This window comes from Leptonotus elevatus, chromosome 21 (genome assembly GCF_054856555.1).
Source record: "Leptonotus elevatus isolate MCC_2025b chromosome 21, RoL_Lele_1.0, whole genome shotgun sequence".
NCBI lineage: Eukaryota > Metazoa > Chordata > Actinopteri > Syngnathiformes > Syngnathidae > Leptonotus > Leptonotus elevatus.
Genome location: NC_141259.1, coordinates 11063407 through 11089882, shown reverse-complemented (window position 1 = coordinate 11089882; position 26476 = coordinate 11063407). Strand labels below are relative to the sequence as shown.

Below are 26476 nucleotides of genomic sequence, written 5' to 3'. Positions count from 1 at the left end.
CTTTGCATATTAACAAAAAAAATAATCAAGTAAAACAAAAAAAGACCCTGCCAAATTATATAACAATATTTTCCCATAGTTTTAATCTTGATTCAAATAAAATAAAATAAATAAATCAAGTGTCCAACTAAATATAGCAAGTTACTCATTCTAACACATCCCAATTGGGTCTAATTGGTTGGACAAGCGATGTAAAACCTCCCCCATCAGGGTGAGCTGAACCCACCAACAATACAAAAACAACTTCCACAAAGACTTTGTGCTCGCGCAACATGCCATTTAGCGGCATGAATACCGAAGCTACCAGAGGCGCACAAAAACAAACCAAAAACAATGACGGCTTCATAATCTCTGCCCACGAGTGTGCAAACTGGGCATAAAGGTGCATAAAGTGCTATTGTTTAGAGCACAGGTCGTCGGTTCGAGTGTCACTGGGTTGATGCAAAATGGCACTGAGCTGAGTTTGTCGTTTTTGGAGGGTTAGGAATTTTTGTCCACCTGTTGCTAACCCGTCAGCCGGGATTTATAACTAATTGTGCTAATAGAACTACTTTAACATTGGCAATTGGAAATTCCAATCAGAAATCTCTAAGATAAAGATTTTTCATCTTGCCCTGTAGTCTGGTAGTATTAAAAGTAAACAGCCAGTATGCCAACATCTAGCAAGATAGCAATCAGAGTAGAGAAAGTGCTAAGAAAACAAATGGGAATAGATAACATGCTATAAAAGAAATCTGAATCAAAACAAAAGGATGTATGTCAATTTAATACATGTCCAATTAAATATCTATATTTATCATAAAATGTCAGACAGTTATGGCCACGCTGCTCATGTGCAAAGCAAGTGTGATGCTACATTATTATAACAACATAACAATTAGTAAATAAACAAGGCAAGGCAATTAGATTAAGAATGTAGCTTCGCTATGCTTTCATTGGCCGATGAATGAGCTCTGTAAATTCTGCCTAGCAACAACTGACCAGAAAAATGACCCAATGCATTCTGTTGTACTGTACCTGTTCTTGTAGCCCCTAGTAGTCGTCATTTGAAATGACTTTTTTTTTTTCATTGGCCTTTGGGGCAATTATGATCGATCCCTGAGAATTCTGCCTAGCAACAAGTGACCAAGTTTTTTTTTTTTTAAGCAATTCTGTTTATCTGCGCTGTTTCTATTCACTTTCCCTGAGGAAAAATAACTAAATTCAAGGTATGTTCGCACAAGGCGTCCATATGCACAGTCCATCTTTTTTTGCGCTTACGCCTGGGAGCTTCTACATTCATCAGGGTTCAGATGATGATGATGATGATGATGATTGTACAGCGGGTTGGCAAAGGACAACCTGGCGTCCCTCCAGGACGAGCTCTGCTGAGTGAGGAACACGAGGCGCTCTATTTGACATCTGCTACTTAGAGCAAGGGGCTAAAAAAAAATTTGGGGGGGGGGAAAGTGGCTCACCTCCGTCTCCCTCCTCCAAGGGTACACGCTGATGGAGAGAACCCCACCGACGTTGCTGCGCCTAATTGCGCAACGGCGAAACTGAAATGATGCATGGGGGGGGGGGGGGGGGGGGGGTTAAGTGTTGATGAGGACAGGTAAAATCAAATGTCTCAAAATGTAACAGCCCATAAATAAGTATCATCATTGTCGTCATCATACACCTTTTTGTATTTAATGGCATCCAGTGAGCGCTGTATAAAGAATGTAGAAATGTGCTGCATTATATTGATATTATTTTGACACCCTTATTTAGCTGCATTAGACACATCATAATAGTAACACCTCTTACTTGAATAACAAAAATAAAAAGAACAAATAATTGATGAAAATAATGAGGTAAACAACAAATTCAAAATAAAAACATATAGTCAAAATTAAATTTCAGATTACGGTAAATGAAAACAACAACTATTTAAAATTAAAAAATAAAGTAAATATTTTTCTAATGGAATATTAGAATAGAACAATAAACATTTTTTTAAATAAAATGTAAAAAATGTAGTGAATTAATAAAAAAAATATTTAAAATTATAATTAAAAAAATAATAAAGGACAACAAAATGCATAACAAAAATTCAAAAAACATGAAATATTTTTAAAGTGGAATATTAAAATAGAAAAATATACAATTTGTAATGTAAAAATATGCAGTGAAGTAATAAAAAAATATTTAAAACTGGAACTAAAAGTGGGGCACTTAACACATTTAAAATAGAACGTATTTATACTTTTTGGGAGCGAAGAAGTTAATTATATGGGTAATGTGGTAATAGGAATTTTGAATTATATTAAAGTGTTTTGGTGGTTCCATTTTTTGCAGTCTGTGTACGGTTTAAATTATAGAGCCCATTGTAAACATTAGATTGGATAACGAATAGCCAGGGATTACTGCATTGCAATTTGTATGACTGTGGACACTAATGATGCCCCAAAAGAATTGTCTAACGATGGATCAGAAATCACCTCTGCCTTCCAGTCAAAGGTGGGGCGATCCATCATCCCGTAGCCTGTCGAGCTGCGATTCCTGCGGAGGAGTCGACAAAAACGAGCTCATCATCATTATCAGAAGTCCCCAGAAAAAAAAAACCCACGAGAGTCATTATCTGAGACTTACGTTACGCGGCATCGCTTACTGCACAGAGCCAAGACACAGACGGCCACGCCGGCCACCAGCAGCAGCATCCCGATGGCAATGCCGGCGTATACCGCATCTGAGAGAGATGGTCAGTGTCAAGTGGAATTGTTATTTACTAATTGGACAGCGTGGAAAACATTGAAATGTTACCCAGCTGCGTGTCTTCGAGCCCATGTGGTGATGGAGTAGTGAGTGGCGGCTTCGTCCTCATATGGCAACGGTTGCCGGTCCAGCCTGGATCACACCTGGGAACAGGGAAGCACTGTAATGATCCAGACAAAATGGACATTGCTACAATGCTAACATCTAGCATGCTAACAACTGGCGTGGACCTATAATGTTAATTCAGGAACTTCTCATGCCTCAATGGGCGTGTGCTGCAGTGCTAAGGCCACTTGTTAGAATGCTACCATGCTAAAAGTTGACCTGCTAACACATAGCAAAATGAGCAATTCCAGTTCCTCACAGTTATTCTTGGTGGAAATTCCACAGCTGGAAGATTTTGGCCTGTTTGTGTGTGTAGCGAGAGCTTCCTTCTCGAAAGATTCTCGTTTAAGTCGACATCTGTTCGATATCAGCTGGCTTTCCCTCGCTTGGTCGCTCTTCTAATGCGGAACACACATCTATCGGGGATGTCGTTATCATCCAAAGCTGGGGTGTGGACGGGGCCGTCATGCGTGTGGTCATGGCGGCGGGCCTTCATCCTTGGACAGGCTGCCAGGCACGCTTTCAAAGGGGCGCGCGGCTTGAAAAATTTGCGAAAGACTGCTCGGAATGTATCCAAAAGACTTCATTTTGTGTGCACAAAGAAAGGGGCGCGCCAACTTTGTCAGGTTGCTGAAGAGGGTGAGTGGCTTAAAAGTATTATTAAAACAAAACCCTTTGGATACTTTTAGTTTTTCTCTAACTTTTTAAGTCACACACCCCTCTTTCATCATTTAGTGGTGCACCCCTTTGACACCTACACACACACAGTATCTAATTTAGTGAACTAAAATACAGACATCCCAAGCTAAACACAGTCATATAGAATCTCCATCTTCCTGGTTTGTAACTACAAAGTTAGAATGAGCCAACCAGACGCATACGTCGTGTTTAAATATTGACCAGCAGGATCTATCAACAATTCCGTAGAGGCGCCGTTGAGATATATAAAGGCGGGAAGCCGCACATTCTGGCTGAGGAAGAAAGCGAGTTGAATTTACAGGTTCTAACATGCTTCACGGGGCAAGACGGATGGAATTTTTATGTCCGACGTCTCACCATGCGAGATAAGGTGAGTTGTTGAGTGTGTGTGTGTGTGTACCTTACATGCAAACAGGTCCGTGCTCCTCCACGTGACACGGGCCTCGACCCAGGCAGTACATGGGAGGACAATCTGCATAACAAAAATAATGAATAAAAAGTCAGAGTGACAACCTGGTAATATTAATAATTCACATGTTTATGTTATTACCATATGGCAAGCCCGTCTCGCTAAAATGATTCCCCCCCCGCCTCACCTCAATAATAATGAGCCGCGAGTACGAGGTTGCCGTTGCAACGGAAATGTCATCGCATTAGCATGTATATTAAAAAGTCAGCCATTCATTTCTCTGATATTACAAACATGAAAAACAGGTAGCAGTAAGAAACATTTTTTTATTCCATGTAACTCCAGGGATCCCCACTAGACTTGTGAAAGTGACTTTATACTGAAATAGACAGAATATCTGAGTGTTGAGTGAGACAAAGCTCAATGAGGCAAGCCAAATTAAGAAGTTGCTTATTTTTTTCACAAAAAACAGATTTTTGATTTTCTAATTAAAAAAAAAAAATTACAATGACATCATTATAAATCGTACCTATGTCTTCTGATGTTTATTTTATTTCTCCTTATAAATGTCCTTATTTGTTTGTTTTTTCATTAAAGATACCATTAAGTTAATCACAATTGTTGGTATGGTTAAAAAATAGTGACAGTATTACTGTTGTTAATTGCTGCACAATTTTTTTTATAAAAACAATACAATTAACTCAGATTAATTTAAAAATTGCTACATAGTGAATTCATCCAGCGTAAACACTGTCAAAATGTTTTGGTCTCTGAACACGTAGCACCAATACCACAGCTAACACAGCCCGAGAGGCATCACGGCTAATCCACCAATATTGTATTAAATGGCAGATACGGGATCACCTTGGCAACAACAGAAATGCCGGCGGATGCAGATATTTTAAGGTCAAATTGACATGTAGTGACGCACACTTAGTGGGAGGTTTGCTCTCCGGAGTTGAACGGGTTTTAAACTTCCATGTCAAACGTCAGAACAGCAAGTAGAGCCCGGAAAAGGGGGAAAAATGCTGGAATTTGGCAGAAAGCTGGCAGATTCTGACACGCAAACAGCAGATATGCTCTCTAACAAGCACACACAGAGATACAGTGTGAGGGTCCATCTCAAAGACGTCAAGAGAAAAACTTAAGATACTTTGGAGACACATCCTAAATTTTAAACTCATAAATTGGGGCAAGGTAACACTGAATGTAAGAAGTGATTTGGGGATTACTGTATTTAAATGTGTCGTTTAGGTTGATGTGAATGGTGTGTGGGACATCACATTACCGTCACAACTGGACTCATCTGCGAGGAAAGGCAGACAGTCTGCAAAGTGGTCGCAACGCTTCTCAAGAGGAACGCAAGCGGACAAAGTGTCACACAGCAGTTCTCCCAGTTCGCACTGCAGCAAGGCTGGACACAAAAAAGGCAGCACAATCTCCAAACTCTATCAAAAAGATGATTTATTTATTCCATCAGCGACACTTACGGCAGCCGTGCTCGTCCTCGCCATGGGGACAGTCGGGGACGCCGTCGCAGCGCAGAATGGCCGGCAGGCAGACGTCGTTGGAACACCGGTAGTGGCCCGCGGGGCAGCCACCCTGCGGGGGGAGAGTGCCCGGTACGGCCGTGGGGCAGCGTTCTTCATCCGACTGGTCGAAGCAGTCCAACTCGCCGTCGCACTGCCAGCTCCTGGGGATGCACTGGAACGAGTAGACGCACCGGAAGTGGTCCGAGGTGCAGGTGAGAGGCTGGGGAGTCACCGGTTCTGAGGGTGGAGGAGACTAAGTTAGGTAGGTAGCTAGCTAGCTAGCTTAATTAAGGATGTTAATGACATAGGTAGCTAAGTAGACGGAAAAGAAGGCAGGTTGGTAGGCACAGCAAACACACTATTTAAAAAAAAAAAGAAGAAAAAGTCTTCACCTCCAACCAGGCACTCTGCCGTGTACGTGATGTCATCCAGGGCCACGTCGGTCCACATGTCTCCGCCCACCTCCGCCTGGAAGCTAACTCGAAAAGGCGCAGTGTTGGACAGGATGACGCCGGCGTACGTCCACCCCTCGGCTTGGTTTCCGGCCAAGGCCCACATCAGCAATGGGGTGCCGCTCGGTCCGACCGTGAACACCTACAAACGCAGAATTACTGTAATGATTTGAGCCAAGATGACAAACACTTTCGTTTTTAAATGTGCAGTTGCTGTACTTCGTTTAGATTTTAAAAATAGCACTGTATTGTGTAAATTACTAAACATAATTAAAAACTGTAGTTAAAACAAAAAAAGCAGGTCCATGAAAGGTGAACCGCCCCTTCCTTGTAGTGTCAGTCCAACCAAGATTTTTATTTATTTTTTATTCAAAATCAGTCCCAAAGACACACAAAAAAAGACATGAATGGATACAAATGATGACACTTTGATTAATTATTTCCTGCCACTGTCTTTCATTCTTCCCAGCGGGTACGAGTCGATTGTTAAAAATGAAGTCTTCCGCTCTAAAATGACAGCACATTATTTATCAAATTGCAGCCACCTTCAGCGTTCCCATCCTGTCCGATCCGTGCATATAGAACCAGAAGCGCAGGTGACATAGGCCCACGCTGGCTGGAAAGGCACTAATGGTGGTCACCCTGGCAACGTCACCCTCTCGCTGGGCGGCTGAGTGGATGTAGAGGAAGTTCCCCCCGCCACCTTTGTAAGAGAAATCCAGCATGGCACAATGTAGAATTAGGAAAAGGACAGCGCTGGAGAACAGTCTAATTAATTAAAAAAATGTATGACGATATTGACTACCCAAACAACTAACCTTATGTACCAATTTAATTATCACTACACCTTTATTAATTTACCTAACAACCTCGTAAACTTCTTACTAGGTAGCTAGCTAGCTAAAACACAAATTAACTAGATAGCTACCTAGCTACCATTAATTATTCTACCTATTTAGGTAGCTAGCTAGCTAAAAGCTAAAACACAAGTTAACTAGGTGGCTACCTACATGCTAGCTACCAAGCTAGGTCAAATAATTAATGGTTAAGGATGTATCGTAGGTAGTAACAAATTTCTGTCTTTTGAAAAGATACTTCATTTTAGAATATCACATTTAAGGTTTGAAGACTGACTAAGCAATAAGCATAGAGCAGTTGTCTGGATGCTTGTCAGTATTCAGTGAGTGCGTGCGACTGTTTACGAGTCGCCTCTGTGTGACCTCTCTCGTTTTGGAAACTTTATTGATCTGCTGCCCTGTGATATCAACATCACTGACACAGTCAGTCAATAAATCTAGCCAATCAGAGAGGTTGGATGTGAAGTCACACACATAACAGCAGCCCACAGGGGAATTGTGTGTATTTAATCAGTTTGAACATTGGCAGAAGCTGAAAATGGAAATATTTCTCTGTATTTATAGCACAGTTGGTTCAGTGCTGAAATTAGAGCCCCTCTCGAGAGCCCGCCAACCTGTACTGTGGTCTGATGTCGGTCCGGCTCCTGCTGTTTCGCTGCTGTGATTGATCCTCCAATCAAAGTCGTCGTCGGTATCCTGGGCGAGCTGGCACATCTCCTCCCATTGGCCGTCGTCCACGTCGAAATTGCACGCTCCCGGCATGGTGGCCACTGCGCCTAAGAGTTTGTGTTAAAGTATAAAACTGATTCACTGGCCAATTAAAAAGGGAGCTGATTGAAAGTTGCTTCACGGCTGCTCACCGCAGTCCAACTCATCTGATTGGTCGCCGCAATCGGGCTTGCCATCGCACACCAGGTGGGACTCGACACAGTGGCCGCTGTTGCACACAAAATCAGTGACCGCAGGACAGCTCATTGGCTCAGCAGGACCTGTTAGGAAGCGCATGGTGGTAAATGTTACGATTTTGCCGTTTCAGTTTAGAATAAAGCACAGTAAACCTTCATAATTGTGGGATATTTAGGAATTCTCTTGTTTGCATTTTTTGGCACTCTTTATGAAATAACAAGAATGTGCCAAGTACCTGTCTAATAGGAAAATAGTTACTAGGAAAATGAAGTACAGTACTTGACGAACATAGACGCACAAAACACACACACAGGTTTAAATTTGTTCCGTGTCCAAGTATGTGATAACAATCTCACCTTTTAAAATGAATTGTAAATTATTTAATCCAGACTGCTTTCAAAGTCAAAAGGTAAGCAAAGCTGCAATGTTAGCACACCCTGAGGAGCCGAGCCGGAACAAATATAGACTCTAAAAATTAAACATATGACACTAAGGTGCTTTTGAGCACCCATATATCCCTAGACGAATGCATTTTTTGCAATGGATATAATACACACACATACATCTGTTCATCATTTAGAAACAAAGACTTCTTGCGTTCTACACGGAAGGATGCGAGGGGTGGACAAAAGCCTGTCGAGAGAGCTCGGAGCATCTTTCCACTCGCTGCACTTCATTTAAGACGGGGAGGAAGACAGCACTGTAACAGGCAGCACATGTGTGTGCTGAGGAGGGAGGGGTTTATGGCGGAACGAAGGAAGAGGGTAATACAGAAAGTTGAACAAAAAGAAGCAAGGACGGAAGAAAAGAGAGAAGGAAGAAAGCAACGAAGAAAGGGGGAGAAAAGAACAAAAGATGTGAGGAAGGAAGAAAAGAGTAAAGAAGAAGTCACGGGGTAATTGCAATACCCAGGAAGTTGATCGGAAAGAAAGAATGACGAAGACAAGTTAGGAAGGTAATATCACATGGGAAATTGAACAAAAAGATGCAAGGATGGAATGAATGGAGCAGGAAAATAAGGGGGGTCCTGGTAGGAAACAGGAAGTTTAAATAATAATGATAATAATGCTTGACTTTCGGCTCCAATGGCTCAGCTCGCCTGCTTTTTCATTTAACTCAGCTGAAATGCAACGCTAGGTAAGAAATGTCTTACTTTTTTAATTTAATTTTAATTTGGTGTTTATTAAATATTGCGCACAAGTAACACACATTTAATTTTTTTTTAACTAATACAGAAACTAACTAAAGCTAAACTAAAACTAAGCATTAAAAAAAAAAAACTAATAAAAACTAACAGAATCACCCTGAAAACTAAGTAAATCTAACTAAAAAACAAAACTCAAAACGAAATCAAAACTAACTAAAATAAAAAGTATTCTGGTTTGTTCTGACCTCGTGCAGCATCAAACATAAACATCAAAAACGTCGCTTCTCCCGCCCCGTTGAGTCCCATTAACTAATCACACTGTGAAATGACTGCGAGAAGAACCGCAAACACAATTTCATCATTCACGCCGTTCGCCGTCGTCACTCACTCGGGGCGCAGTCTTTGAACTCCAGGTCGTCTAAGGCGGCGCCCCCGCTCACGTCGCGCCAACGCACGCCCTCGAATATCACCCGGAAGTTCCTCAGCCTTCTCAGCGGCACGTCCGCTCGCTTCCACTCGTTCCCCTGATGGCCCGTTTTGTTCCACGCCTCCCACATGGCGTTCTCCGTCTGCATGGGTGGAGAACATCATCAGCAAGATACATTGCAACCAATGAAGGTTCTCATTAACGTCATTTGTCATTCAAAGCTTCCCGCCGCTTCTCAGACTGTGTCTTGACTTCTTGTTGCCTCTCTCCCGCCGCATATGGAATATATTAAAAGACACGCCAAGTATGTAATTCCTCCGCGGGTTTTTTCCCATGGCAGCAGCCAGGCACCACATGGTGACTAATGCGGCGTTCGAACGAGCAAATGTGACCCGGAGTGGGGCTTTGAGGGAGCCGCAATCACACCCAGCCATGCGTCATGCGTCTCGTGTCTTCCCGGTGTCACCTCACAGTCCACAGGAAATGAGGAGAGAGTCATTATGAAGATGAACAGCAAAGTAATGTAATTTGGCCGTATTAATTAATGCGGGGGATGCAATCTTACGAAATGGAAGAAGGAATGAGATAATTACTGACAAACAAAATATGGTGAAATAAAATGGATTGAAGGCAAGACAATAAAAGGTAGGAAGGAATAAACTATTTACCTAAATAGCTCAACGAAAGGAAGGAAGTAAAGATAACCGTTCTGTTAGCACACAGCAAGTTGAACAAAAAGCTGAAAGGAAAGAAAGGATGGAGAGAAGAATGAAGGGAGAAAAAGGAAAGGATAAAAGGAGGTAACTAAGTTTTAAAAAGGTGGGAGAAAGGAGAAAAGCCTGTAAAGAAGGAAATTGACAGTGAAGAAAGAAGGAGTAAGTTGAATAAAAATATGGACCGAAAAAATTGAAGAGTAAGGGAATGAAATTACCAGCAATTCAATGAGTCCAACTTGGAGAACTTAATGAGGTCAAGGGTCATCAAGGATTGTCCTTATAATACACTTCTACAAGAACAACCCAACAAATATCGGTTGACTTCCATTTCTAAGCAGTTCTAACAAGGACATAGCCTGCCTGCAGCATTTTCTTATTATAAAAGGCCTCCAAGGGACGGCTTCCTTTTGGCCGGAATATTCTATGTACGTCCGCCAGAAAAGTACATCTGAGAGCAAGCCGCTTTACATTTGCAGGATAACTCCTTGAATATTGTCACGATCAACCACACGCTTCTCCTCCATTCACTACAGCTGTCTCCATATTTCCCTTAGACGTACAATCATATCCTGAAAAACGTAATGAAAACCATGTTTTCCAAAAACATTGTTATGTTCTTCACATCTACATGCATGCGCAAAAACAAGCTGCCGTGTAGGAAGCAAACATCCATTAAGTGACAATGGCTCCTAAGCCTTTATTGTTAAGACATGCAAAACAGACAACCTAATGACGAGAGTGCTACGAATAAATCTGACTTGACAAGGACAAAAAATGCCATTTTAGTTTGAAATGACCATTTTCGCGTACTTCAAAGGAAAACTCCTCCTGGAAATTGTTACCAAAATTTCAACCATGCACCACCAAAACAAAATGATGGAAGGACGAAAGCGAGGAGGAAAGGAAGGGGGGAAAAAACATAATAAAAAGGCAATGGAGGTATAGGAAGGAAACGCAAGAAGGAAGCAAAGGAAATAATAGCAAACAAGAAATGCAACGTAGGTAGGGAAACAAGTAACAAGGAGGAAGGAAGGAAGGAAGGAAGGAAGGATTTATGTATTAGGCCGGCCACACAGAAAGCTGAAAAAGATTGAAGGCACAAAAAGGAAGCAAGAAGTTAAGAGGGTCATACAAGCAAATGGGAAATGTAACAAACATATGTAAAGAAGAAAGAAAGCAGGAAAGGAAAAAAAGAGAGAAATATAACCACATAGGAAGTGGAACAAAATGAAGGAAGGCAATGAAAGGAGGGAGGGATTAATGAAGGAAGGAACCATAGTAATCAGAAAACTACAGTTGAAGGAAGAAAAGACGGTCGCAGCAATGAAAGGAAAGAAGGACATACAAAAGCTAATATTAGCACACAGGAAAGTTGAGTTAAGAACCATTCAACCTTCACGCTTGGATATTCCACACGGCGCTTACCTTGACGAGAAGGCGGATGGTTCCCGAGGCCTTGTGGGAAATATAGTACCAGAAGGCGAGCTTGCAGATGGAGCTGGACTCCTTCCACATCGAACTACTGATGTGAGCCTTGTCACCTTTCAGTCCCACCGGCGTGGCTTCCAGATACAGGAAGTGACCTGACCAAGACGAAGCCAGAAAAGACACAGGAAGTCCTCCCGTTTTGGTTTCAAGCGGCCATTTTAGGGTTGATTTGATCTTTTCAAGTGCTCATTCAAAAACAAACAACTGTAGAATTGGGAAAGGGAAGATGGATGGAGCAAAGAAAGGTAAGGAGGAAGTATAAAGGGACTAGTAGGACACAGGAAGTAGAATAAAAAATGGCTAAAACAACAAATCAGGTAAGGAGGCGCTGGGCGAACAACAAACCGCTCTCATCCTTCAACGTGTGGTCGTACGGCGGCCGTATGCTCTGGACCGAGCCGGTCCCTAGCAACCAGTCGAAATTGTCCGCCAGCGAGTTCTTCCAGCCGCACGGGCCGTCCTCGAAGGAGCAGGACGTCCCGCAGCGCTCCTCGTCGGAGCCGTCGCCGCAGTCGTCTCGGAAGTCGCAGCTCTGGCTGTGGGAGAAGCAGCGGCCGTTTCGGCAAGGCAACGAGCCCGCAGGACACCTGCCTGCAAAGAACACACATAAATACAACAAAAGGGATTGAGTTCACAATTTGACACAATGGTTTTCCATTGTACTTTTTGTGCTAAGCTATTTGCTAACTGGCCTCAAAATTTGGTTGGTAAAAAAAATACAATAATCCCCAAAAAAAGATTAATACTATACATAATCCTACTATTAAAAGTACATAGAAAAAAAAAAGTAGTAAAAAAAAAAGATAAAAAGATTGAGTAAATAATTGGACAATAAAAAACTATTAAAATGTTTTTTTTTATGACTATATTTTTGTATACAAAAATGTACACAAAAAAAAGAATTAGCATACAACCAATAATGTTATTAAAATGTGTATAGTCAAGAATATTGGATTATTAATCAAATAACACAGATTAAAAAAAACTTTAAAAATTTGAACATTAAATAACTGTTAAAAAATATATATACTATAGTACTTTTTTAAAGGAAAAACTAAAATATATATTTTTTATCATTAATTAAATAATGTATAATACAGTTTATATAATATACAAATATTAGATTATAAAATAGAAAGGTGAAATAATTTAAAAAGAAATACTATTTAAAAAATGAAAAATAAATTAAAATGTACATACATTTACTAAAAGTACTATAAAGCTGAATGTAAAATCACAACCGACCAACAATTAGACAGAACACCCCATAATAGTTTGAAGACAGTCGCCAAGCAAGATGCCAGCAGAGGGCAGCAAGAGCAAGTCTTTTTAGTGTTGACAGTTCTGATTGGAATTTATGTAATTTACCTGTATGCGTTTAGATTTCTGATTGTTCAAACAGAAAAAGCAGTTTGACTAAATGCACATTTTCTAAAAGGAACAATGCAATCTCCCCTTGTTGCATCTGTGGTCCTGCTGCAGCCAGATGTTCGTTAATAAAATGGCGGAGAGGACAGAATGATAAACTATGAATAATTTTAGAGATCAATTCGGAATTCCTAGCACAAAACAAAAGGCAAATTGTTAGAAACTTTGTGAGACATGTCCTTGTGTTACTTGGACAAATGGAGGCGTCTACAGGAGGGTGGCAGAAAAGCAATTACAAACCTGTGTCGGGAATCAAAAGAGATAAGGAGCTTTTGAAACAACCTCTGCAAAGTGTACCTTCAGGAGGAGGAGGAGGAGGAGGAGTGGCGTCGTCCTCTATCACGACCGAGGAAGCGAGCAGGCACCCTGACGAAAAGGTGATGTCGTCCAGGCAGATGTCCCCCTTGGGATTTCGGCCCACCCGTCCTTCCAGCGTGACTCGGAAGTCCTCGGGGTGGCTCAGCGGGACCTCCCTCATCTGCCAGTAGTTGCCCTGGTCGCCCGTCAGGTTGAGGAGGAGGTGAAGACCCGTTTGGTTACTCTGGAACACGCCCAGCGTCCCGATGCCGTCTCCGGACATATGGAAGAAGAAACGCATCTAAGGGAAATGTAATAATTATCCAAATTAGTGAGGAGGTGTTCATTTTGTATTTATTTTAGTTGATGGAACCAAGAAAAATTATTTGCAAATATTTCCACAAATAGTTGCCGATCCGTTTACTGTATTTACTTGGCAGCATTTATTTTTTCAATTGCAGAAAGGGGGAGGTATTTATTTGCCATGTAACCAAGAAAAAAAGAAGCTTGTATTTGGGATTTAGGCAAATCGTGGCCGTTTAGTTTTTAATTACTTGTAGTTTACATGATTTAACAAAAAACAAAAAAAATGCTGCTACTCCCATGTTTGCATAAATAGTGGCTAGTGAATTGCACATGGGGGGAGGCCTTTAGTTATACAAAATTAGCTGTAGCTACATTTCATGACAAATTCAAGTGGCATTAAAAAGTAAATCTTACTCTTCATTCGCAAGTCATCTACGAGACACAACTAAGTAAATGCTCCAGGTTTTGGTTAGCAACAAAGTTTAAATGTGCTTTTGTGTGACAACAGTGTTTTGTTTTGTTTTGAACAAAAAAAAGGAGGTGCCTATTTGAGGGAGGTGTTTATTTTTCTGATGTGGATAATGCATTTTTTTCGGCCTGCTATAAGTTTAAAGTGAGGTCAAAATGACATTTTTGTATATATATATTTTTTACAGCTGTTCTTGAGAGGTCATTTAAAAAAACAAGCATAAAGATGGATATATAATTCAAATTTCACAGGAAGATTCTCTCTCTCAGAAGAGATGTGATTACATCAGCCTCCGTCATCCTCGTTCGCCGCACCCCCGCACTAATTTAGCCACTGGCATGATTGATGGATTGACTGACAGGTCGGTGGGTGGGAGACGACAGACGAACGGGGCGGTCGATCACGCCTGCCAACAGGCTGACATCTGCGATGACACAAGCAGGCAACTGATACTGACTAATAAAGTATGTGTAAAAAAATATATATATATTAATAAATATCAGATTTATTATACATAAATGTTTTGGTATTATATCTTAATTATAATATTAACAATTACTTCATTATGATATAGTATAATGTAATATATTATTATGATAATTAATTCTAATATAATAATCATAATTATTAATTGTAATAAGTATTATATAATGATAATTATTATTATTATTATTCTATACATATTATTATATATACTTAATTATAGCTTACACTAAACAAAAGGTAAATGAACCATGAATTCAAAATTCTGCCAAACCTTGCATTGGGAGCTCCTGTGGCTCAGCAAAGGCCCCGAAATGCGTGCGGCATTTCCGGCCGCCTGAGGGAAGGAGCTCTCCAGGTAGAGGTAGTGCCCAGAGGGGTCCCTCAGGGTGTGGTCCGTAGACGGGCCCGTGCCGAGGGTGGGGGTGCTCCCGGCTTTGATCTGCCAATCAAAATCATCCTCCGAGCTCTGGCGCCAGGAGCACAGATCGAACTCAAAATCACAGCGGCCGCTAAACCCCTCTGAAAAACAACGATCAAAATCAAATATTTCCCAAGATAGTTTTAGGTTGTTTGGCAGACTGAAAACCATCCTTAGATGACCACTAACTGCAAATGTAAAGTTCCTCGTCCGAGTCGTCCCCACAGTGGTCGATGAAGTCGCACAGGTTGTCCCGGGGGATGCAGCGGCCGTTGGCGCAGGCGTACTCCTCGGGGGTGCAGGGCGCTTGCGAGGGTGTCGGAGGTGCGCAATCCACAAAGCTGACATCATCGATCACCACGTCACCCATATAGCTGATCCCGCGCTTGGCCCGGAACACCACCTGACGGGCAACAACAAACCTATCATTCATTTTATAAACAGGCTTTCCTCACCTTTTGTAATATAATAATAATTTTTATGACAACCACTTTGCAGAATAGAAATAAGCAGACAGACTGGATTGACTGACGACACCCACTGAGAATGCTCACTGTTTACGAGTAAGACTCATTTGGAAAGGCCACTAAGACTCCCTCCAAAAACAGGCGACTCATCAACTTGGCGGCCGGGAGCGTCAGAGTGGACACGACGGCTGACATAAAGGTTAATGACTGCCGGCGACGGAGCTCCAAGACACAAATCAAACTTTTGGCTGACACGCACAGTCGGCCGATCTGGACCGACCTCGGCTGGCAGACGCCACCGGAGGACTCATCAGTGCCACCATCGCGACTTGAGCCTATTTGGGGTGTACTTGGACTTGATCGATTTGGCATTGATCAAGTCCATCAGCTAATGAGCTGTTCCGGTGTGGGAACGAATTTGATTGGGAAATGGCACAGAAAGCTAAAATGCTATTTGGACAAACATATTCCGGCGTTTTGATTCTTATGCTAAAGATGTTGCCATTTTAAGGAAAAAAGTTCAGCCCTCAGAGAAAGTTTCACATGAATTTTGGTAGGCATGTCTGTCATAAGTAGACTCACAAATAAATCTCAAGTTGCCATTTTGGTTTTGGTAATTTGAGCCACAGACAGTTAGGGAACACTGAAATAGCACAATGGTCAAATAAAAAGGCTACTGTAAAGATATTTGGGGGGGTGGGGGGGTTCCATATTGCAGCATTTCCAAACCTGAAAGTCATTCGACAGCCCCAAGAACACTTCACCTCGTCTCCACTTGTTGCCTTGGTTACCAGTCTGACACCAAACCTCGTGTGAGACGTTTCCACGCCTCAGCAAAAGCTGCAAAAGAGATCAGGGGCAGTTGCAGATGTCAACAGGTGCAATTGTGACTTTCCACAAGGTTCTCTGGTCTCACTTGCAGGGAGCCCACGGTGAATCCGCCCATGTGGTGCCAAAAGACCAAGGTGCAATGAGGCCCGGTGGATGCAATGACGGGCGTCTGGAGGTCGGTGGCGTTGCCGTAGCCGCCATTGGAGCTGTCGGCGCACATGTACCAACCTTCAGGGCTGCCCCTGTGAAGACAAGTGGAGTGAAGTCAAGTCAAGTTGGCACGAATTAACATAAACTACTGCAAATAGAAAATCTAACACCTGCAAGTAGCTTAATTTTTTTTACCACTCAGTTTGGGAGGTTTCCCTCTTCCAACACAAGCTGATTCCAATCAGCAGGATCGTTATCAGGCTTATGCAGAGCTTGCTGATGAGCTGATCATATATCAGCTGTGTTGGAGAAGGGAAACAGTCAAAACCTGCAGTACTCCAGCCCTCGAGGACCCGAGTTTGACACCTATGCAGTAGCTAAAGTCTCCTTTCATTCTGTGCCAAAGTTTTCTTCATGGAATGTAGTCAACCAGGAAGTAACCTGACTCAGGAGTCAGGACCAATTAATCCAAACACACCTGCGAACAACCAAGCAATTACCTTAAACACAAAGTGACAACATCTACAAGTAGCCTAATTTGAGACCTCATTTTGATCATACATGATAAAGTCTTGTCACGTTGCTACATTTAGAATGTTAGCCACTTAACTGATCAATTACGAATGGAAAAAAAACAAACAGCAAACATTGACTTGTTTTGAGGCTTTGTGGAGGTCAGGCAGGTGCCACTCACACTGCTGGTGCAAATGTTTGGTGGCGGTCAGAGGGGCACGCTGGCGGCCACGCCTCTTGTCAGCCTGCCCCAGGGCAGCTGTGGCTACTTACCTAGCTAGTTTACGATCACCAGAATGTGACCGTGCGGAAGCAGTAGAGAAAGTGTCATATAAATCGAATGCATGATCATTATTATAAGTGACAACTCAATAATGAAGTCCTCGCCTCAATGAGGGTCGGACGTAAGTTCGGGTCACATTCTTTTATGATGATCACGACAGGCTGGGACGCAATATAAAATGTTGGTGGAGGACCAACACCGACGCAGACTCCATTTGAGCTCCACTCAGAATCTTGACAGCAGACTTGATTGAGCGTGGTGATTACTTTCTACATAATAATAATAATAATAATACATAGTTGCATTTTTCATCACTTCAGAAAGTCTGGGTAGATTTTGACAAAAGAGGAACTATTTAAAGCTGCATTTCACTATAGAATGTTTTTCTGTTTTCTCTCCAGGAAATTAACACATTTGAAGCATCATAATGATGATCAAAACTTTTATTTGTGCACTTCTACTTGGTAAATAATCTGAAACAAAAACTACAGTATCAGGATCTTTTTTTTGTCATCGTGTATCTGATCAAATTTCTCCACTGATTAAGGAACGCTTGCTTACTGCCGATGATAACTCAACCAGTGACATAACCACCTCAGGCACCCCCTCATTCGATCATACTCGAGTTGTACTACTTCTAACTGGTATTGTTACAATACCACTTTTTGGCTTCCGTTGCCATTTCTGATTCTGGAAAAACATGTTGTTGTTTTTATACTAAAGAACTGCATACTCTCTTCTCTTCACTTTTGTGTAAAATCATTACTATATCAATCAGGCACTGCTTAAAAATCTTTGTGAAACAGGAAATGCATGCACCGAACACCTGTGATCACACATCAGTGAGTGTGCGCTGCGTTCAAATTTCTATACTAGTATCGGTAAATGGAATACTTGCTGATACCGATGACAGCCTTTTAAAGGGTAAGTCAACCCCCTGAAACATTCTTGACAATAATGCAGCCACACTGGTTAATACTGCATTAGTGGAATATGAATCAAGCAGCAAAATCGAGTCGTTTTTATCATCATCAGAAGGCGGGCATTTTGCCACTTGCTGTCAATTGAAAATGACATACAGAACAAGGAATTAAGTCAACCCACAAGCAACTTGACTGACGAACAAGGAAGTAGGCATGAATAAAAACAAAAATAGAAAACGGCAATTAACTTCATTTTAGAACCACACAGTACATCATCCACTTTCATTTGGTTGCCAGGTTTTTTCTTCATGGAATGTAGTCAACCAGGAAGCAACCTCGACTGAGGATCAATTAATCAAAACACACCTGTAAACAAACAAACAAGTAGCCTAACATGTTCCACCACTGAGCGAGCATCAGCGTGGACGCCATTGTTGCGTGCATCTGAAGATCGATGGCATGACAGTCACGTACAATTGAAACGGATAGGGCCTAAGACATTTCCTTGTGGGATTCCTATCGTGATGGTTATGCACCGATTTGTCTTATATTTGACCTTTGAACCTTTTTGAGATCGTTTGCTTTGTATTTTGGCGAGTCCAGATGCTGTGGAATGTTCTTGGTTGTCGTTTGCTTTCCTATTTCAGGCATTACCATAACATGATGAAAATGAATATACATGAAAATATATTTTTTCCTTTACTCACTGTGTGTGGTCAGTGACGGGGCGATGATACTGCTCTCCGGCATGAATGCTCTCCCCTTGGTCAGGTGACCAGCGGAATGCGTGCATCGAGGCAGTGGGCGGGACAATAGTCTCCCAACCGCATGTTTTACCACCTTCAAAATCACACTGCTCAGCCACTGCATGAAAAAATAAGGGAGTTAGGGTTGAGATTAGATGACATACATTGTTTGTTTTTAAAAAGGTGTCGTCATTGCTCATATTTACCACAGTCGTTTTCATCTGAGCCATCCAAGCAGTCCCGCCTGAAGTCGCACACTTTGTCGCGAGCGACACACTCGCCAGCCGAACCGCATGCAAACTCTCCTTGAGGACAACGGTGGGGCTGTACTGAGGGGGCCGGCGTAGTCGCCGTGGGTTCCGTGGCGTTCGCCTTGGGGAGCTCACCTTGGTTAGCAAATGACGCACATCTTTAATGCTCAATTGGAAAACATACGCTGACCTCACAGAAGTACCTTCGTGCAGGATGCAGCCCAGGAAGGAGAGGTCATCGATGGCGATGTCCCCGTTGAAATCATCTCCGACTGTACCTTCGATTACAATCTAACCACGGGGACATAAACACAATTTTTTAGATCTGGGAAACAATGTGGAAGAAAACATGTGGAAGTAAATGCTTTCCAAACTGGATACATAACATTTATGAAGGAGTGAAAACTTGTATTGGGCCATTTTGAAATAAGACTTATTTATTAGATAATAAATAATAAAGGTAAAATTTGAATAGAAAATTGATTGATAGGAATTAAATTAAATTAAAATAAATACATTTGCTTAAATCTAATCAAAATTTTTTTTTTTTTTTTACAATTAATGTAATCTCTATTCGATCAAGTTTAATAATAATAATAGATTATATTATTTAGAAAATAAATCTGAAAGTGCACAGTACATACAATAATAAAAGCAATAGAAGCACACATTAAATTTATTAAATTAGTTTATTTTTAACTAACCCATTTTTACCAGATTTAAGCAAAAAAAAATATTTTTTATTTCTTAAACTGTTTTGGAGCATGACTTTCTCATAAATTTGTCTCTTTTATCTTCAAATGAGCTTCGTTTTTGGTTTGAGAATCACTAAATATTAATATTTTTAATAGGTGTAAGGCATAGAAAATGTTGGAAACAGCTACACTGGAATGATTCATGTAGTACTGTATAACATATATTCCAAAATCGCACAATTGCTGCACACAATATACAAAACCAACTATTTCTGTTCAATGTCCGACCATCTAAAAGAAAATAGATCAGTGTGGTATGCACCGGCCATGGAGTCAGTTCATTTCATAAAAGGGATTCGTGTTATCAATAATAGTAACCCTGATGGAGGAGAAATCTTTAAGTGCCTGTCAGGTTATATTTGCTCATGAATTACGGCATCACAACATCCATCTTGGAGGGATCGATGTTGACGTTGTTAAAGAGAGATTGGTAATGGAACTCTGGAGGAGCGCTTTCTGTGTTGGGTGAAACTTCAGGATGAACCAAGAATGCACTATAACCTTTACAGGTGCACCTAATTGGATCTTCTATAACATTTTTGTGCAACAAGGAGCTGACTGTCAAAGGACTCTTACCTGGAAAGGTCGAGCACTGGTGAGGTAAAGAGTCTTCCTGTGCCAAATATTTCCTTGGTCTCCGTATCCGACCCACAGCAATTGGCCTCGCCCCGTCGACGTTGTCCTGAGATAGACGGCGAGGCAGAAGACATGCGAGCCAAACATGTGGTAGTGGAAGCGGAACACGCATGGGTGGCGCGAATCGAAGGGGTCCTCGCCGCGCCGGTGGGTGGGCTGAAAAGCCCGGCTCAGCAACACCGCCGTGTCCTTAAACTCCTGGGGGACAGACGACTCGATGTAGAGGTAATGGCCGTAGCTGGTGCCCAGCGTGTGGTCCTTCCAGGGCCCCGTGTTGAAGGAGGGGGTGGGGCCTCGGGTGCGGGTCCAGTCGAAAACGTCGCCGGCACCGTTTCGCTCCTGTTTCCAGCTGCACAGGCCCTGCTCGAAGTTGCACTGCATCTCGGGGGCTGTGAAATTGGACAAGAACCAAAATATAACTTATTAGGGGTGTCAAAATTAGTGCATTAATTTTGAATTTATTTAAACTTCCTTTAACGCCACTAATTGTGAACGTGCGATTAATGACCACCCATTACTTGGAAAGCCTGTACTGGGGTAATTCCAGTCGCAAAAGCACGTCCACATATAAATTTAGCAGTAATAAATTTTATAATAATGCATATATTTGTGGAGACTGGGGTCAAGTTTTATTTTACAATTTTAAAAATGCGTGGAACTTCACAACTTACTTCATGTTAAAGATTAGATCGCTTTTAATATGAAAATAAAAATGCACTGAGCTGTCACCGTCTTACAAATGCAATTATGCCATCTAGTGGCAGAAAAATAACCAACACAAATCAATATCACACTCGTTTTTTATAGTACATATTTTTAATTTTAACTCAATTTTATTAATTATTATGAAACTATTGTATAAATGACTAAAACATGCAGCCATATTTCTATTAGTTCAACATTTTTCCCACTTTTACATTAAGAGTATGAAAAAAAAAAATGTGTGTACATTTTATTGTACATTTACAGCAGATATCAAATTTGTGATTAATCGTGAGTTAACTATTGCAGTCGTGATTAATTACGGTCAAACTTTGTAAACGCCTGACACCCCTATTAATTAGTTATATTACCTACTGATATTTGGTAAATAAATTGGTAAGTAGCTCTTTTTTGAAGGACCTCTGGAAATGGCCAAAATGAGCCAAAATGGCTGCTTTGGATCAAAATGGCAGATTTCCTCTATCTTTTCAAAAATGCCACTCACAGCAGCCCTCTTCATCCGAACCATCCCCGCAGTCGTCCACCAAGTCGCAGAGCAGCAGCCGCTCCACGCACGCCCTGGTGCGGGCGCAGTGGAAATGCGTGAGCGGCGGGCACTCGGCGGCGGCGGGCGGCATGGAGCAATTGTGGAAGGACACGTCGTCCAGCGCGGAGATGCCGTCGAACACGCCCATGCTGATTTTAGCCAGCGCGATCTGGAAGGGCCGCGTGATGCGACCCAGCTGCACGCTGACCCGGTTCCAGCGGCTTCCCTGGTCGTACAAGGTTCTCCATATGATGGTGTTGTTTTGGACTCCTCGGATGCGGAGGTACATGTTGGCGGCGCCCACTGATATGCCCGAGTTGTAATGCCTGGACGGGGGGAGAAGGGATGAAATCTGGCAATTTGGCCAAGGAGAAGCTCTTAGTTTGCCTTACCAGAAGGTCATGGTGCACCCGGAGGCCGACTCCTGGAACCACGGTCCTCTGAGAACCGCCCTCGGGTAAAGGCTGCTGCTGTTCTTCAGTATGAACATAAAGTGCCCTGTCATGGAGCCACAATTCAAACAGACCCATTAATATCCTACATGTGGTGTTCCTCAAGGCTCTATTCCTCGACCTGACCTATTTAAGCAGCACAATGTGTTTGACTGTTACTGAGAACTTCACATCTGTGTTTCATTGAGTCACAGTATACCTGTACACATCATATTTCATTATTGGCAAGCAGATGTTACCGTATCATGTCAACAACCTCAAGGGACCAAAACGCACACTTCATTCGATCATCGGAAAACAACAGATGGTGGGCTGACTATTTAGTATTCAGGGATATGCTCGTACCTTCCGTGCTGTTACTGGAGTGGTCCGGAGGGGGAGGCCGACCGTAATACTCCGGCGGTACGTCCTCGGACGAGCCCCTGACCCAGTCGAAACCGTCACCAAGGGTGAGTTCGTACCAGCCGCAGGTGCCGCTCTCAAAGTCGCACTCCGAAGCTAGACAAAGACATAAAGGACATTTTATGTGATGTATGGTAATGAAAACAATAATAACAATTTATTGATCCGGCAATAATACACTATGTTGTTTTATTAAATTTTTTCAAGTGTGTAGTTTTTATTTTCATTTGGTCAATTTCAAGTCAAATTAAATTGTTTTCAAATGTAATTTGGATTTAATACAAAGTTTATGTGTTTTACATTATGGTTAAAAAAACAAACAGTTAAAAAAACTTTTTGCCTGTAATTGTTCATGTAATTATACTATTTACTTGTATTTTGCTTCATTTGTATTACATTTCAAGATTTTTTTTTCTACTGTATTTTTTGGGCAATTTAAAACAAATTATTCCTTCACATTTACTTTGATTTCATTATTATTATTATTATTATTATTATTATGGAGTCTAGAACTAATTACATTTATGTTTTTGACATAACATTTTATATTTATTTAACTACAAAGATGTACTTCATCCCCTTGCAAAAAAATCATTATTTCATTTATTCAATAATTTCATATATTTTCACCTTCATTCAGTTTAGTTGTTTTTAATAGTAAGTGTGCCATTTAATAAATGTATTTAGTTAGTTTTTATTTAGCTTTTATGTGGAATACATTTTTGATTTAATCTATATTAAAGCACAGTGTTAATGTTCAAACTGTGCATAATACCACAGTGCCTTACAATGTTAAAAATATTAAATTAACTAAACTTTTTTAAAAAACATTTATTAATTTTATTTTTTCCTGTTTTGTAATTTTTTCAAATGTGTCTTTCAATGTTATTTAATGTTCATTTATTAATCAGCTTTTTTTTCTTTCTTTTTTGCTTAAAAGCATTCCAAAAATCTTTAACTAACACCCTGACTATTTATTATTATTGTCCCAAGGTTGTACATCAGAACCAAAGCACTTACGGCAGTTGCTTTCGTCGTCGCCATGAGGACACTGCCGGGTGAAGTCGCACACTTTGTCCCCTTCTACGCACGGCCCACCGCCCCCACAAGCAAACCAGGACGGGGGGCAAGCGCTGGTAGGTGGGGGAACACTAGGAACTAAAACATTTTTAAAACATTTTTTTTTTAAATAATAATAATAAATAAATAACAGGTTTAAATATTTTTATAGGTTTGAGTAATGCAAATGTTTTTAAAAATGTCAGTACCTGAAACACAGTGTGGACTAAAGGAAACGTCATCGATGGCCAGCACCTCTGATGCATCACTGTCTGCTGTTAGAGTCCCTTGAATTACCACCTAGTGGACACACACACACATTGTATTTTTGTATAAATTTTCAATTCAATATTAATTTTGATTTTTCGTATTTGTTTTGTTTCCATTCGCCAAAATTAAAAGCCACCCCCCTTCATTCCAAGAGGTTTGCTCGGCGTAACACGTAGTGACAAAGTCCACAGAGTGGCTTTATCTATAACCCTGGATCTTTATTACCCGTCATTTATGGAGTGTCGTCGTGGGGGAGGAGAAACTGGAAGCAGCTTGGATCGAAAATTATTGCATTTTCTTGCTCACATCTTTTTAAATGTATTTTTCTTCATATTTCAAGTTCAATTTTTTCCAAACAAAATGTCACTTTTAAAGTATTATATTTCTAGTTAATTCTCAATGATTAAAAACTAATTCCATTTCATTTATTTAAAAATATGTTTTATGCGTACCAAAAATCCAGACATCAAAACATCTATTGTTGAGCTATGTGTTTTCCGGCTAGACAAGTATGAGGACAAAAAAATGATAAATACCTCCCAACAATATTATACAAAATAAGTACAATTGTAATAATGAAAACAACAAAAATAAGAACAGTGCACGCACCTGAAAAGTGCTATTGCTGGAAAGGTGTATGACAGCCCGCTGCCACGCTTCTGCTGGAGTGGACTGCTTCCAGAGCACAGTGCTCCGAGCCAGTGGACCGGTCTCCATCAGGACATGAAGAGCTCCATGTTGGGATGAGATGTAATAGTAGAAGCACATCTAATAAGGACAGATTAGTTATTATTATTATTATTCCCCCACAATGAATTTCTCCACTAATGATAATATCAGCTAGGCTGGGTGAAGATCCAGAGACGCTTTCAAGCAGTCGACCTGCTGTAATATCAAAGCTAAAAAGGTAAGCAGAGCTGCATTATGTTTTGTGAGATGTACAGATTAATTTTAGCTCACAGCATTAGCTTACAGCTAATAAGGATTTCTCAATTAAATAATTAAAAGCCTTTTTTTTAAATCTACATACCCCTGTTCCAATGCCTGTTTTTGTGATGTTAAAAAATGAGAACAAAATAAACTATTTCAAAAATTATTCCACCATTAACTCATTCACTGCCATTGACGGCTATAAACGTCAAAAAATCATTTTAACTATTTCTATTTAACATTTGTTTCCGCTTTTGCTAACAAGAGTATGAAAACCTAAAAAAAAATTATTGTACATTTAGAACAAATATGACATTTGTGATTAATCACGAGTTAACTAGTGAAGTCATGCGATTAATTGCAATTAAAAAATGTAATCGCTTCTTGCCCCTAATTTAAAAACATTTTTTTTTAATGAATTTATGGCAGTGAATGAGTTAATGTAACCTATAACCTGTACAACTGAATTGCATTATAGCTATAAAAAAAATATATGTATTGTAATACACAGATGTTATGCTTGTTTTTACCTGGCAGGTGCCAGCAGGCCCAAACAGTGGACTCATTAGCTGTGCAGTGGTCGCGTTACCTCTTTGAGGCTCAAGTGACAGGAAATATGCTGAAGAATTAAAAAACATGTGAATCAAACACATTCAGTTTATTTAAAGTCTATAAAATGAAGTCTCAAACCTGATTGCTTGCCCGTGTGGTCACGTTGGATGGGCGCAACCGCGGTCGTTCTGTTCCATTGCGAAAACAATTGCGATGGTTGGATCAGGTCACAAAAACCTTCGTCAAAGTCACATCTTTTATAAGTGGAACCTGCAGAACAGAAACATATTTGATTTGTTCCTACTGGTGTGTTTCATGTCTTCAAGATCCTGACTCATGTTTTTCCTCAATCATTAGAGTTGGATATATTCTTTAACATTATGTGTGGTTGTTTTTAATCCTCAAATTGATTAATTAGAGAATAAAGCTGTATTTTTCTATGAGTCATAATTTTATGACTATACACCCCATTACTGTATATTTACATTAGCTTTCCTTGCCGTTATCTTTTTAGTAAAAGGTGTGGCATACATTTTGATTCAAGTTACAAAATGTGGTTCCTTTCCTGTAAATGCACACACGTACATTGTATTCAGTATCGTGTGTTTTATTGACTTACAGTGTCGCTCGTCGTCACCGTCGCCGCAGTCGTCCGTGAAGTCGCACAAGCCATCCTCTGGTACATGTTGGCCATTAACGCAGGTCAAGTGCAAACTCAAACAAACGTCAGCAGCGAAGAACGACAAAGTCAAAGAAAGCAGTAGCATTCGCTGAAATTCCCGCAACAACATCACGGACGCCAACAAATGTCCACTACATGACTTTTTACAAAAGACTCAATGTGACTGTGTGTCGTAAAGAGTCATAAATGGCTTTTATGGCACTTACTCAATAGGCTTGCTTGGTTGATTCAAGTCTCCGTATTGAACCGAAGCAAAGGGACATAAAAGCTAAGTGGCTAGCTTGAAAAGAAGGACAAAATATTTTTCTGAGCATTCCGATCAGAATGTGTTGCTAATTTACCCCCCCCCCCCCCCAAAAAAAAAAAAAGTCAAACAAACCTAAAAAAATTATATTTTAATTTTATTTTATATTCAATATAATTGCATAATTATACACTGCGGAAACA

At 40.7% G+C, this 26476-nt stretch overlaps 1 protein-coding gene across 2 annotated transcripts; it reads right to left on the bottom strand.

Moving 5' to 3' along the window:
- Window positions 1–26353, bottom strand: malrd1 (MAM and LDL receptor class A domain containing 1). 2 transcript variants are annotated; one of them, XM_086066641.1, is made up of 33 exons: window positions 25967–26353; window positions 25486–25617; window positions 25326–25414; window positions 24475–24633; window positions 23805–23895; window positions 23557–23694; window positions 22480–22632; window positions 22075–22180; window positions 21641–22008; window positions 20374–20822; window positions 19246–19333; window positions 18998–19177; window positions 18753–18909; window positions 16262–16418; window positions 16075–16185; window positions 15068–15281; window positions 14732–14979; window positions 13200–13500; window positions 11820–12065; window positions 11412–11569; window positions 9232–9412; window positions 7651–7779; window positions 7405–7566; window positions 6479–6636; window positions 5874–6075; window positions 5440–5718; window positions 5238–5363; window positions 3946–4012; window positions 2785–2879; window positions 2614–2710; window positions 2463–2523; window positions 1458–1538; window positions 1–1367 (listed from the first exon to the last, which is right to left on the bottom strand). In XM_086066641.1, the coding sequence occupies exons 1-33, from the start codon at window positions 26136–26138 to the stop codon at window positions 1257–1259; spliced, it is 5466 nt and encodes a 1821-aa protein (XP_085922767.1). In that variant the 5' UTR covers window positions 26139–26353; the 3' UTR covers window positions 1–1256. The 2 variants fall into 2 exon arrangements, with proteins under 2 accessions (XP_085922767.1, XP_085922768.1); XM_086066642.1 differs by having other exon boundaries at window positions 1–1364.
- Window positions 26354–26476: the final 123 nt, after the last annotated feature.

Excerpts from the sequence above, each read along its gene's own strand:
- malrd1 (XM_086066641.1), bottom strand. The coding sequence starts at position 26,138 with ATGTTGTTGCGGGAATTTCAGCGAATGCTACTGCTTTCTTTGACTTTG. Across the intron at positions 20,823-21,640 it reads TTCGGATGAAGAGGGCTGCT|CCCCCGAGATGCAGTGCAAC; the intron begins GTGAGTGGCATT and ends CCAATTTCACAG. Across the intron at positions 2,880-3,945 it reads GAGCACGGACCTGTTTGCAT|GTGTGATCCAGGCTGGACCG; the intron begins GTAAGGTACACA and ends CCCTGTTCCCAG.